Below are 15323 nucleotides of genomic sequence, written 5' to 3'. Positions count from 1 at the left end.
GTTCTCAGGCTTTCTGCAGCACTCACTGTGGTCTCTGCTTAAAGCATATTTAATCGGGCAGGAAAAAAAAATGCTTATAAATATAATAAGTGGATCATTGCCCAAGTCAATATAATCCGATTGCTGCAATATAATCCTTTTATAAGGCTTAGAACTGGCACAAATTTGGTCATTATACAATAAAGAAAAACAAGATGGTACCTGTGTTTATGCCTCTGCTGTATTAGAACAGCCGAGCCGCCTATAAAGCTGCTAACAGTGAAGACAGTGAACTTCATCAAAGGCTGTTACGCTGTCGATCATATTAATTGTATTAAAGGCTTTAGACTGAAGTAAATGGGTATTTTACTGTGCGAGTCTGGAATGACTGCAATGTCCTTGGATGTAAATATCATGATAAATGAGACACCTTTCTACAAGTGAAAGGAATGGAATGCATCGTTTAAATTAAAGCTGACTTGATTTCTCGGGGGTAGCTGAAGATGTCTGCGTGTCGCGATAGAGTAAGAGAGAGAAAGCGAAAGGGAGAGGCTGAGAGGGAAGGAGAGAAAGATGTCAGTGTGTTGTATGAACAATAGAGCCGGTGTGTCCGGGGATGAGCGTCTGACACGGCCGGTGCGAAAGAGTGCGAGCCGAGCTGTGACCCTCACGCTCGTCATTCCTGCTTTTTCTATTTCACTCGTTAATCATCCCCTCATCAAGGCCCCAATGAGAAACCAGACATGACTCAGCCTCACAGTGCCCATGACAACCAGAGACAGAGGGATGAGAGGAAGAGTGAGAGGAATACAAACGAGGAGAGGGAAAAGTGAGAAAGCCACAAAAGCAAAGTTCTTCCTGTGAAGGACAGCTAATGCGTCATAGCACACTGCCCTGTATAGATGTATAAACAAAACAGGAGGAAAAGCTGGTAGAAAGAACTGACACACTACCATTAACTGGATTCATTAAATATTGCATGGAGATATAAAATATTAATAAAGATCATATAACAACAGAGAAAAGGGTTGATGTGATCTGTAAAGGTCTGATTATTAATTTACTCCCAAAGACATTTCAGTCTATATGATTATTATATGATGATATTTTCTGACATGGAAAATTTTTCATTATGAAAAACATTTAGTTCTAAACCACTCAAGACCTTCTTGGAGTATTTAGAACCATCAATCAAAGATGGTGCTACCAATGACAAAATGATGTCAACTGGTCAACAACTCCTTAAGAAACTTAACGAGCACCTAAAAATTATTATTATTATGATACTACCACCACTGAGTGGCGTTCCACTGACGAGATAATATTTTCAGGTTGTCCATCCATCCGTCCGTCCATGATTCTCATTAGCACAATATCTCAAGAATGAGTGGCTGAATGTTTGTAGGATTTATATGGAATTATCATTGTACCCAGCAGATGAACTGATTAGATTTTGGAATGAATCCAAACAGGGTCAAGGTCACAGCAAGGTCAAATATCTGTAATAGTTTTTCTTTAATAATCTTCAATATCTTCCTTCCTGTTTGATATTTTAAGGGTATTTCCCTGTCGACGCCACTTCTTCTTCTTCTTCTTCTTATAATTATTATTATTATTGTTATTATTATTATTATATAACTATATTAGCTTCAGATGTGTTGTAAAGTCTATAAAAATGCATCTCTAGCTTGCAGACTAACAAAGCCAGCTACTAGAACTCAGCCAACCTGCTTTAACAAACATATTGTACAGACCAAGTAACAACCATGACTGAATCTCTAAATACATTGAAATTGTGAAATCAGACAAGCCTTATGTTGGTAAACCACCGTTAGTGAGGTTAGCAACACTCACCTCTCTTATTCATTCGAAAGAAGTGTAAGGCTATTGGCCAAGACAGGAGAACCATGAGTGAGACTCCACCCATGTGCAGAAAAGGTGCTGTGACCTACAGACAATTTATGAATTGAAATGAAACTAATGTATGAATAAAGTCATTATGTTAATGGATATTGATATTTCAATCTGACACTTTTAAATAAACTGATGTGTATTTCAAATGTCATTCAAAATAATGACAGGTTAAGTAAGCCTGAGCAACCTGAAAGGACAGGAGGAGCGTCTGCCACTCTTTGCTCCATACATCCGAGAGCACAGCTGTGGCACTGACAGAGAACATCAGGGTCACCAGAATACCAATCTGCACAACATAAAACAACAGAATTAAACACTGATATCCAATAAATCAGGTCTTAAGTCTCAATACTAGAGATTTAACACTGAGGCTGTATTAATATTTTAACATGTTTAGGGAACGTGTTTACTTTGTGGCTCCAGTGCAGATACAGCCTCTGTCCCTCAGAGAGAAGACACACTGCTAACACCTGCCAATGAGTAAATTTAATTAAATTAAATACACTTTTAAAAAAACACCACAGAGTTTATATTTAATACTGCAGTTCTACAGTCTCACCAGCAGGAGGGCGATGTAGGTGAAAAGTGCCGCAGCCACCACCAGCAGCACCACTGACCAGGGAAACCAGAAGCCCATATTCCCAAAGTTAAACCTGAGGGCAGAGGAAATCATTAAAAAAAGTTTATTTATAGCAGATTGGACATCACATTACTTAAAGCCCCTGCCGAATTTTCATAATTAGGTTCTTACTGTCAGCTAAACCTTTCATAATGCTTCCTAAAGTTTGCCTGCTGAAAGCTCTGTTGTGCTTACTTAGCCTCTTTGTACCTGCATCTAGTTAGACCTTTTAGCACTTTATATATTAGTTTTATTGTAGTAGTGTATGTGTGGTAATAGTGAGTAATTCTACTCTACGTGTTGTTAAATGGTGAAAGGAATGAAATTTAGTAGAATGACTGCACTGCGATTGAAATAATCATGATCTAATAGCGCAACTAGTAGTCATACGTTAGGTAAGCTGTATTCATTTTTTTAATTATATATAATTAACCAGTTTTACAACACTCATATTACTTACTCATTAGCACATACACAGTTTCTGACAAAGTAACAGTGGAGTGCACACAACCCACAAAGAGCACTCTTTCCTTATTTTGCAGTCTGGAAGAGCCATGCTGCTAAAAATACAGCAACATACCACACAATGTTCATCACTCGCAACTTGTGTGGGAAAAAAAGTGCTATGAAAAAAGTATGGTCATTCCTACACGTTTTTCTAGCACTCGCGCTGCTCAAAAGTTGTATACGTCACCAGGGACACACTCAAACTGTTCTGATCAGACACAAAATGGGATTTTTGAACTGTTAGTTCTAATTAAATTGTAGTTAGGAATAGTTTTGACTCTACCATTGGTGAATAAATGATATATAAGACAAGATTTTTTTAAACATTTGAAACCATGTTGCCAACGACTTCAATAATATTTTCCTGAAACATAAGTATGCAAAAGTATGCAAACAAAAAATGGTACCTGTGGTAACTGATCAAAATGCATCTTTATGTCAAAATGTAATCAGGAAACTAAAGCTGCTCAACCAACCTCAGTACATCTATTTTCTTTATTTGCATCTTTCTGAGCTCCAGAAACAAATGCGCTTTGAGTCAGGAAGCAGGAAATATTTTGTTTGGAAGGCAGCATAAAAGTACCGATGATATGTGCAATATGTAAGGAATAAAACATGGCGGGACGTGCTGTTATAAGGAAATAATCAACAACGGGGTGGTGTGATGCAGCCGACGCAAAGCAGAGTTACTGTTACCAACCTGTTAATTATTTTCCTACAATGGCACATCCCAAAGTGTTTTATTCCTCTTATACTGCAGCAGTTTGCCAATGTTAATTTTTAATTTATTAAAGAACGACACACATGTTTTATTCAATACATACAGGTGTATTTAATGTTCTGGACCTTCTGTTAAACAAGATAGTTCCTGTTATCGCTTACGTTATAACAGCTATAAGCACCAGTCGTTCCCTCACCAGACTTTTTTTCTCTTTCATGAAGTTACTAAGACAAAAAAAGATGCAAAGAGCAAAGGCCTCTATTCTGAAAGCTGTCCAGTGTTAGAAAACTTAAAAGAACAGAATTTTTTCAAAGCACTGACACTGGAGACTCCTTCCAAATATGCTAAATCTCCTTCACCATATCAACAATTACTTTAAAAAATTTGTTTATATGGTGTCTCTGTCTAAGTTGTTACTACAGAATAGATACTGTATTAGAATGAGCCCTTTAATATAAACCTGTGATTTGTCCGGCAAGTCGTATATCGCATCTATACTTACCAATCAAAGTCATCGTAGTCATTCTGAGCCTCGCTCCAGAAATACAGGAAGACAAGTGTCAGGAAAAATGTGATGATGAGCAGGATAAAACTAGCACACTCCAACTGAAATAATCAGGAATAACACACAGACAAATGGTTTTCAGTAATGACAGCACAATCATTCAACTTATATCAGTGAGGCAGGAGATTTTCAGAAGAGTGTCCTTCTGAGAAGCTGCACTGGAGTAATTTACAGTGTGAGTCATCCAGAATGAGTGCTGGCTGTAACAATCCTCCAATCACTCCTCTGTCTCTATCCCTCGCTTTTTCTTTCATCATCTCATCGCCTAGAAGACATTATGACTCAAGAAGTAATTTGTCATTTAGAAGGCTGTTTTTGGGCTGAAGTGGAGCAGAATTGTTTGTCTGGAGTGAGGAACTGCTTTTATAAACTGCGTCAGCAGAGAGCGTAATCGATGCAACGTTCATGAAATCAGCAAATACAACGAAAGTGTCTAAATAAGCTGTTTCTAATAAAGTAGACAGAGAGAGAAAGAGAGAGAAACAGAGAGAGAGAGAGAGAGAAAGAGAGAGAGACAGAGAGTGTGTGTGTGAGAGTCTATTACAGCTTAACACAGCTATAAAACCTTGAACCTGACAAGCCTGGACTAAATGCACAATTTATCAAATTTATCTTACCAAATATGTCCACAACACGTGTGAGTGAATGAATAAGTGAGGCAAAGCACAATTCAGGGAACGTTTTAAAAGGTAAAAGCAATTTCTTATAAAACAATGACAATAACTTGTGGTCCTTCTGTGTAAGAAGACATACAGCCTCCATCCACTTTATTAGGAACACTTGTACACCTGCACATATAGGCAATTATCCAGTCAGCCAATCATGTGGCAGCAGTGTAATGCATAGAATCATGTAGATGCAGGTCAGTTAATATTTGCATCAAACATCAGAATGTGGAAAAATTGTGATCTCTGTGACTGTGGTATGGTTGTTGGTACCAGACGAGCTGGTTTTTCAGAAGTATTTCAGAAACTCCTTGGATTTTCATGCAGTCTATAGAGTTTGCATAAAATTATAGGGAGAACAGGCAAGATTGTAAATACCTCATCTGGCCTTTTCCTAATCATCAACTGTCCAGTTTCAATGAGCCTGTGACCACCGTAGCCTCACATTCCTGCTCTTGGGTGACAGGAGTGGATCCTGATGTTGTCTTCTGCTGTTGTAGCCCACCTGCCTCAAGGTTCAACATGTTGAGTTCTGAGATGCTTTTCTGCTCATCACGGCTGTAAAGAGTGCTTATTTAAGTTACCGTAGCCGTCTTTACAGCTTGAACCAGTCTGGCCATTCTCCTCTGACCTCTCTCATCTATAAAGTGTTTCCCCCTTCCTCACCAATCTGTGTAAACACTGGAGACTGTTGTGCTTAAACATCTCGGCAGATCAGCAGTTTCAGAGATACGCAAACCAGCTTTTCTGGCACCAACAACTATGCCATGGTAAAATCACTGGGATCACATTTTTTCACCATTCTAATGTTTGATGTGACGATTAACTAAAACTCTTGACCTGTATTTGCATGGTTTTATGCATTTATGCTGACTAATTTGACAAATTTCTTTATCTTGATTTTGTTTACTGATAATCTAAGATAGATTTATTCTGTCTCTGGTTGGTTGGTGGTCAAGTTTAGCTCAAGTTTCCGCATAATCCTGACCCCCTGAAGACAGGGTTAGATTCTAAGAACAAGGTTCTGAGTGTGTGTGTATGTGTGTGTGTGTTTGTGAGACAGAGAGAGAGAGAGAGAGAGTTCTGACCCTGCTACAGCAGCACTCCCCAGGTTGGGCTCTGGCCCTCTGATAGCGCCTCCACTGGCAGCCATAGAGTCCAGCCAGGCAGGAGACGAAGGGCTGGTGCTCGTAGCGCTGAAGCAGCTGCCTGCGGATGACCTTTAACCTCCCCAGCTTCAGTGTGGACAGGCTGATGGGAGAGCGGCCCATGGGTCACCATGGAGCACACGTCACTCACACACTCAGTCGCACACACACCACAGCAGAAAGGGGATATACACGGCCAGCAGAGGAGGGGTCAGTCTATCATGCAGAAGACCTAAGAGAGAGAGAGAGACAGTGAGAGAAATAGAGAGGACAGGCAGTTAGACAACAGAGAGGTGCAGAGCTGTAATGAAAGACAGTGATGCGATACACAGAAACAGACAGAGACAGAGAAGTAGAAGAGTAGAGAGAGAAAGAGAGATAATAAGAGGTAGAAAGAGACTGAGAAAATTTAAGGATCTGTTCAACAAGTCGGATGACACTTGAAAAAAATGAATGAAAAAAATTATCATCACAATACTTTTTTTTATTTCAATACAATTGATCATTTTGGTGTAATAGTCTATAATTAAATTAATCTATTTTTTTTTCACAAGAAACAAGGCTTGTAAAATCCACTTTATACAATATTAATAAATAAAAAAAATACAATAACATCCTGGCATAGTGGGCCACCATTTCACATAAAGGAAAAAAAAAAAGTCAGCTGAAACTAATTTTCATATAAAATACTTTTGATAAAAATCTGGCTAATGTTATATCTAAGCTTTTTTTTAATTACTAAACAGCTGAGAGAGCAGTTGTAGCTCCCAAATGTAGATGGTTTTAGGATACTACTATGGATAACCACAATAGGGTCAGAAAAGCGCATCATGGCATACTACATTACGTTAGCGATAACATAAGATCACATCGCCCACTGATAAACATCAGCTTTGGAAGCACTGTAGTCATTCAAGGCCACATTAGTAGAAGCTTTAAAATGCCTGCCATTATCCACCATAGCTACAGCTCCTATGTCTATTCCACCTGAAGAAACTCAAAAACCCCATTTTTTAAAATGAAAATCTGTTGTAAAATGGAATCTGTTTTATAATAATAATAACAATAATAATAACATAATGACTCATGACCACCATCAGAGTGAGAGCTACTTAATAATCACTCACCGTATCATCTCACAAACACACTGAGCTTAAGGTAGGTTGAAGGTTGTAGCTCAGCATTAAAGTAGAAATTAAATATAATTCACATTTATGTCATTTTTATGAGATGTTAAAATCATTTCCATGTGGTTCCCTGCCTCATATACTCTGTCTACATATTACTATGTAAGAACTTTGTAAGAACTTTATTATTAAGTTAATTACTTGTGCAGCTAGAATATGTACTGAAGTTGACACCTGACAGAATGGATTCTTTACTCATCAAATTTACACCTCATTTCTTCAGAAAAACATCTGCTGGTAATAGTGCATCAATCTCAGAAAGCTGTAACTAAGCTTCAAATTCACTACTCATATGTGTATGTGTAGCTGCTATGTGAGAAGCATAGTTTGACTACTCATCTGCATACAGGGTTCAGCGGAATATCATGGTTTGCACTAGAATATCTTTCTTGACTACTTGACGTCCCATCATACGACAACGCCCCCGCCATTTACGTTGGTATTGCACCAAGCCATTGAGTAGTGTTCATTTCTGAGCAAGTGCACAGGTGATGCTCCAAACACCCATAGGATACATGCGGCGGCCATCTTGTACACACATAGTTAAAAGCAAACATAATCCAGATTTTACATAACCAAGAATGGGCATGGAAATTGGTTTAGCTCTTTAAGCCATACAGTCTACACTCTTAGAAAAAAGGTCAAACATAGAAACTCTTAAAGATTGCCAGATGGACAAAACTATGAAGGTTCTACAGTATACTGCCAAAAGTCTGTGGACACCTGACCATCACACCCCCAAACTGTTGCCACATAATTGTATAGGATGTCTTTGTATGCTGTAGCATTACAATTTCCCTTCACTGGAACTAAGAAGCCCAAACCTGTTCCAGCATCACAATGCCCTGTGCACAAAGTGAGATCTATGAAGATATGGTTTGCCAAGGGTGGAGTGGAAGAACTCAAGTGGTCTTCAAAGACCCCAGACCTCAACCCCACTGAACCCTCAAACCCCCTCCTCATCCGACATCAGTAATGCTCTTATAGCTGAATGAGCATAAATTCCCACAGCCACAATCTGAAATCTAGTGGAAAGCCTTCCCAGAAGCAAGGGGGGAGGGGGACTAAATCTGGAATGGGATGTTCAAAAAGCACATATAGGTGTGATGGTCAGGTGTCCACATACTTTTGGCCATGTAGTGTATATAGAACCCTACAACAAAATGTTTCCCTATCAGAGAAAGCTCCAAACTAGAACCCCTGTAGAAACTAGAAGCTCTGTTTGTTAAATCTAAGTTAAGGGTTAGCTTAGGGTACGCTGTGTAGCAAATCTTTAGCTGATTTTGTCTAGAAATAGGGTTATAATCTTATAATAGGAAATACTAGATATATTTGACTATATTTAAGAAGTTTTCACTTGCCGACATGTCATTTTTTGCAGTGTGTTCTCTGGCTCTCAGCAGGGGATTTAATGAACACCTTAAGATTAAAATGAAGTCAGACACTTCTTCCACCTCGTTACCTAATGGAACATTACATCAGGTAAAAGCGAAGTCGAATACGCTTACTCCTGACTGTCCTCAGCTCAAACAACCTCAATCCTTGTTGAGGTCCAGAGGTCAGACAAATCCGCTAAAGTACTAATACGACTGAGCGACAGGTGTAGCTGTCAACTGTGAAAGCAAAAACACACACTGGGTGTTGTCCTGCATAAAGGAGTGCTGAAACACAACAACTTGAGCAACAACACTTGAGCTTAAAATTAGACATGTCCTAATAATCGGAACAACATTTAGTAATATATACAATTGTATATGAATTTATTTACTGTTTCATGATTTTAAGTATTATTAAGTGTGATAAAAGGCAATTATCATTAACAATTAAAAAAAGTGAACAGTAACATTTAAAATCTGGTTAACAATCAGCCATCTTACACTCTTTAATGCCAGTTCTTTATGCTATCAAATAATACTAGCAGGGAGTCTTTCTTTGTTATTCTGTAATAAAAGCAGATGCATACAGAGCAAAGGTCACTGCGGCAGGATGGGCTGATCTTACACACCTGATACACACCTGATCATGATAATGCTGTAATGCAGTGAAGTGCATTTCTGCCTGAGTACAAAAAAAAAGCATTATTAGGTAACAAGGCATGTGCTGATAATTAGTTATAATAAAGACCTAGAATATTTATGGACACTTCAAAATGCTGCCAATTTCCCATGTCCCATGTACAGACATCTATTTTAGCTTTTTTTTAGATGTAACAATACATCTAAAAAAGTCACAAAGAACTACAAGAACAGCTTTCAATTCAAATACACTTATCTACTGATTTCTTTGTGTAGCAGATATGCACAATGACTGATGTCTTTTATTAACTAATGTAATATTAATGTGTCGGGATAGATGGTGCATGCACAGAGATACTGCACGGCTTCAAACAAAGCAAGTCAGGTACGTTCCTACAATTCAATGAACAAAATTGGAAATCTGGGATTGGGTGATTTTTCTTCTCTGTTAAACCTAATCGAGATCAAATCAGGTGTGTTCGAGACAAAGAAGCAGCTGAAATGTGCTGCACACTGGGCACACAGGAACAGAGACAATCAATCCCTGTGGAGGAGGCACTGTAGTTCATTCACTCTCGCCTTGACGCACCCAGTACATTCCTCTTCCTAAGCACACACACACACGCACACACACACACACACTAGCCAAATGTCCCCATAAGGTCCAAACTCGCAGATACTCCTATCACAGTGGGGACACACAGTCCTCACCAAGATTCACACACACACACACACACACACACACCTCATCTACACACACTGTAACTGTACACACACACTACACCTACAAACACTGTAACTGTATATACACACACACACACACACACACACACACACACTGTAAGTGTACACACACAAACACCTCACCTACACACACTGTCACTGTATACAACACACACACACACACACACACACAGCACTGCCACAGCATAAAGCAGATAAGCAGTGCTTCCAAAATCAGGATGTAGTACACGTGAGCCCCTGACCCCTGCAAACATCCTGACATCATTTAAACACTTTTTATTAATAATAATAATAATAATAATAATAATAATAATAAAAGATAATGACAGAGAGTTCGAAACAGCGTTAAAAGCTGAAAACCAGCAGCTGCAAATGCACTAGTGCTACTTTAGTTAACTACAATCCCCTGACACTGACACCAACAACACCAATAACGCACTGTAGCTATGAACAAGACCACAAACAACCACAGGCACTCCATTACAGCCGACATGTTTCACTTACACTCTTCATCTCCCTCGCTGTTTGTCCTGGATGCTCAGAAAACCGGAAATAACTGCCACATCAGCCGCGAGGGTCTCCGCGCGCGAGCGACTCTGCTCGCACTCTGTCGTGTGTAGCGGCTTCATAGCACCGCGCATGCGCTTAAAGCACCTACTTGTTGCGCAGCAAAAGCCACAACACTGTCCGTCGCCTCCCGACTGTACTACTCATACCCAAAGCTTAAATCCCAGCGAGGATACTATTCAGTCGCAGAATCCCTTCTGAATCCCCTCTGTGGGAAGCTGAGGATTAATACTCTAATTCAGAGCACACGTGAACGCCCAGAAACACCATTACCCCAGCACTACACCCTGATTTAACAGTATATCTGTGTAGGTGTGCTCTGTTTTGCCATGTGGTTCCCTTGTGCATCATTGCTATTATTACAAACTGGAATATTTGGAGTTTGGCTGTTCAGTGACTCACTCTGTGTATCACGCTTGCATTTAGCTGGACATCTCTCTCTTCTTCCTACAGCTACACTGGAGCTGCCAATTTATTAGTCAAGTGATTTGTATTGCCATTCCTCTATATAGCTTGTATATATTGGACTGAAATGTTGTTTCCCCAGGAACATGGTTCAACATGTAATAATACCGTGGCACACTACACAGTATACAGTACAAGACTACATAAAGTGCAAATACACAGCAGTGTGAGATGAGTGCAAACAATAACATGAATACACAGGACAGTACATGTCAACTACATTTAAGGCATTTGGTAGATGCCCTTATCCAGAGCAACTAACGTATTTCATTTATACAACTGAGCAGTTGAAGGTTAAGGGCCTTGCTCAAGGGCCCAGCAGTGGCAGCACTGGGACTTGAACTCATCACCTTCCCATCAAGGAAGGAAGTCCAAGGTCTTACCCACTGAGCTACCACCAACTTAGACAGCACAACAGAACAGTGTTGACTAGAAAAAGTACTGCAACCAGTGCCCGTAAACTATTGAGTGTTCTAGCAGTAATTGACTGTGGTAGTGTGTGTAAGTGTCATAATAGTAAAAGTGTCCACTAGCAGCACTATAAAATGCAGATGTGCAGTGGTAGCTGGTGGGAGGTTTTGATTAGTCCAGGTGAGTGCTAGAGGCAGCAGGTTGTTGAGTACTCTGACTGCCTGAGGGAAGAAGCTGTTGTGAAGTGCGGTGGTGGTAGCATGGATGCTCCTGTATTAGGCACCCTGACCTAGCTACAATCATTAACCATTTTATCAGGTGCCACAGATGTGCACTTTCTGGATATACAGTTAGTGACTGTCAATCCATCCATCCATCAACAGACTACCATAGGACCAGTTATGAAATAACTGGTTGTGTCATGGTGTTGTGGTGGGGCAGCACAACACCGTGACACTGACGTGGTAGTGTGTGTAGTGCTGGTACAAGTGTATCACAGAAAGCAGCATTTCTGGTCAACTGTGGTCTTATGGTGGACTTCTTTCATGATGGATTTGGTAGAGATGGCCTGATACTATATTGTGGACAGGAACAGATGAGCTACAGTCAGTAATTAGGGGAACCTGATACACTGGCCATTAAGTGTAGGTACAAGGCAGGTATAGTAATGAAGTAACCACTGAGTGTATCATGCACTTGTTTTCTGGTCTTGCAGCATTTGTAGCACTGACAGCTCATTTAACACCTCTACAATTAGAGTGAATTAGAGTAAACCACTTTGGATAAAAGCATCTACCAGATCAATAAATGTAAATGTTTAAAACTATTTTTTTAAACAGGCCACTGAGAGACTCATTCCTTTAAGCGTACGTATCTCTCGTGATCTGCTGTCTGACACAATGTATTTCCCCACATCTGTCTGAGAATACTTGCAATGTATTAGGAAGTTGTGAATTAGTTTGATCTATGTGTCATTCTTATTTATACCACAGCACAGTTGAATTCTCAAACCTGATTGGTCAGAAGGTGTTGATTAATTTTCTATAATAACACAGCTCGGACAGTCCCGACTGCAAAACAAATCACAGATTAATATTAATGCATTGGTTTTAATACATTATCATTTCTATAGTAACAACTAATTTACAGGTAACATGTTTAGATTGGAGATGTTTATTAAGCATTTATGGAAGGAGTCTCCAGTGCCAGTGCTTTATAACAGTTAGGGCTATTGCTGTTCCTTCAGGTTTCCTAATACAGGAGAGTCTTCATGACAGAGGACTTTGCAGTTTCTTGGTAACATGACAAGCTGCAGTTTTTGTTTTATTAACCTCATGAAAGAGAATCAAAGAGAGGCTGGTGGGGGAACAACTGTTTATAGCTGTTATAACGTAAGTGCTAAAAGGAACTAACTAGTTTCACAGATGTTCAGCAGCATTAAATCTATCTACAGTATAAATGGCTGAAATATAAAACTTGTTCATTAATGAATTAAAAAATTGCAATCTTTGACAAATCAGGGGTATCAGACACATTTCAACACATGCTGTTATTGGAAAATAATCAACTTCGCAGTGGTAATGACAGGGCATCGCCATCATTATTTTCCAGTTATATTTTATTCCTTACAACATACCATGATAAACAGCACACACAATATTGTTATAGTAGACACATTATAGTCACTACCCATGAGGCTGCCTATGTAGGCCACATTTTTCCTCCTGAAATAACCTCAGTTGCAACATAATCTAGGGATAGATGTGTTTTAAGGTTTGTTGTTTGCACCAAATTTAAAGTGTGTACTTCTCAAGGAAGGAGATGACAGTAAATACATACATTTCTGGCAGTCCCCAGTATGATGGTGTCAAGACTCTTTTTTTTTTTAACCAGAAAGCTGCCTAATTAAACTAACAAAGATAATAATATAAAGCATGATCAAAGGTTTTTTATAGTGCTTTAATATACAGTGTTCTCACTGGTCTTTTATGTAATTTGTTTAAAAACAAATACAGAGTGTACAGCAGGAACACAATTAACATGCAAAGCTGGCCTAACTGAATGAATTATTATTAATCAGCCACCTCCGGTGCACTTATGATGCAATGGTGCTTGGCGGACATAGTTGTTCAGCCACACAGGACATACCATAGTGTCCTTTTGTGTATTGACTTATTCATTTATTCATTCCAAAGTGACTTACAAGGGAGGCAGAATGCAAAAAGAGCACAGAGCTGAGGTAAGGACATAACAGTGGCTCTCAGTCAGAGGGATTTGAACTCACAACGTTCCGGTCATTAGCGCAGGATCCTAAGCACTTCCATTCAGAAAAAAGGGCCAAAGGATGGCACAGAAACAGCCCTTGGATTTTGAACTAACAACCTTAACCATGGCACTGCCACTGCTACTGTTATTATATACCACCACACATTATATACGAGAAATCAGCAGACAGATTACTAGAAGTCATCAATAAGACACAATCATAAAAGCACTCATATATCACTGCTAATAGGCCACATCAGACTTCCAGAGGGAAATAAAGATTATCCAGCTGTGCTAGCTGCATTGGAAGAGCAGGATCTATAAATGCAGAAACCGCATCAGGAACATACAGTTATGCATGAGAAATTTAATAAATGTGGTTTTCTGCATGTGTGTGTGCATGTACAGCAGAGTGTGTTATCTTTATGAACAGACTGCACAGATTCAAGACTAGTTCGCTCTCTCTCTCTCACACACACACACACACACACACATTTGTCTTACTATCCTTGTGAGGACCTACCATTGACATATTTATTAATGCAGCTATAATGCCTACACCTAAATCTAACTAACTTCGGTAACCAAATTTACACACTCTGGCCCTTTGTTTTGTTATGCTTTTTAAATAAATGAAAAAGAAAGAAAGAAAGAAAGAAAGAAAAACTGTTTCCTTGTGGAGACCATACAAATGTCTCCACAAGGTCAAAACTGTCACATATTCCTATCCTTGTAGGGACACTTGGTCCCCACTACAATATAAACACACACACACACACACACACACACACACACAATGCAGCATGGGTCATTTTCAAAGTACATCATTAGATTATCTTTGCAGCGCATTCAGTGTACATTCAGTACATTATATATAATACATACTGGTGCATGGTGGCTAATGTTACACATTATTATGATCACTCGAGGTTTTAATTAACATGCTATAGAGAGCATCACAGCTATAAGAGAAGAAAAGGGGAAGAATTGTGTGTGTGTAAAAAAAAAAAGAGGAAAATCATGAATAACAGCATGCACATAGAGCTGAACAGTCCATCTGTGCACATCATTCTGAGCATTGCCTCAATACTTTTCTCCTTCAGACTGGTGCAGCTGTTTCTATCTCTGCTGCAACCTTAAACAGTAAATTAGGTGAAAGCAGCCCCCCTCTTCTCTCTCTCTCTCTCTCTCTCTCTCTCTGTCTCTCTCTCTCTCTATCTATCTCTCTGAATTAAAACATCTGCCTTGTCACATTTCCTTCAGTTGGATTCATCATGTTAGAAGACACGTACAAGCATACATGCATCTTTTTTTGATTTTATGGAGAGCACAAGATCCTTTTTTCCATTTAGTAGTCAGTGAATAAAATAACTTGGCATTTGAGAAAGACTCACCATCCTGATGAGAAGCTCCTTCCCTCAGCGGCTTGGAGGTGTTTGAATAGCTGGCATTGGCAGTGCGTTTTGCGCAGGAGATCCCACTTCACGCGCAGACTCGGGAGATGTGTGTGTGTGAGTGAGAGAGACGGAGAGAGAGAGAGAGAGTGTGTTT

General features: G+C 39.4%; 1 protein-coding gene across 4 annotated transcripts in view; it reads right to left on the bottom strand.

Annotated features, from left to right (window-relative positions):
* gdpd4a (glycerophosphodiester phosphodiesterase domain containing 4a) overlaps window positions 1-15323 on the bottom strand; it is a 27923-nt gene extending 12600 nt beyond the window's left edge. The window contains exons 1-8 of one of the 4 annotated variants that reach the window (XM_053234940.1): window positions 10569-10865; window positions 9322-9363; window positions 6059-6350; window positions 4243-4346; window positions 2453-2546; window positions 2304-2363; window positions 2081-2179; window positions 1834-1927 (exon numbers count right to left, since the gene is read on the bottom strand). In XM_053234940.1, the coding sequence (XP_053090915.1) occupies window positions 1834-1927; window positions 2081-2179; window positions 2304-2363; window positions 2453-2546; window positions 4243-4346; window positions 6059-6241 (634 nt within the window). In that variant the 5' untranslated portion in view covers window positions 6242-6350; window positions 9322-9363; window positions 10569-10865. Of the gene's footprint in view, window positions 1-1833; window positions 1928-2080; window positions 2180-2303; window positions 2364-2452; window positions 2547-4242; window positions 4347-6058; window positions 6351-9321; window positions 9364-10568; window positions 10866-15166 lie in introns of those variants that run through there. The other 3 variants (XM_053234938.1, XM_053234941.1, XM_053234939.1) reach the window with 3 other exon arrangements.

This window comes from Pangasianodon hypophthalmus, chromosome 6, assembly GCF_027358585.1.
Source record: "Pangasianodon hypophthalmus isolate fPanHyp1 chromosome 6, fPanHyp1.pri, whole genome shotgun sequence".
Lineage (NCBI taxonomy): Eukaryota > Metazoa > Chordata > Actinopteri > Siluriformes > Pangasiidae > Pangasianodon > Pangasianodon hypophthalmus.
Note: the sequence above shows the minus strand (reverse complement) of the source record. Positions and strands in the feature narration are given on the sequence as shown.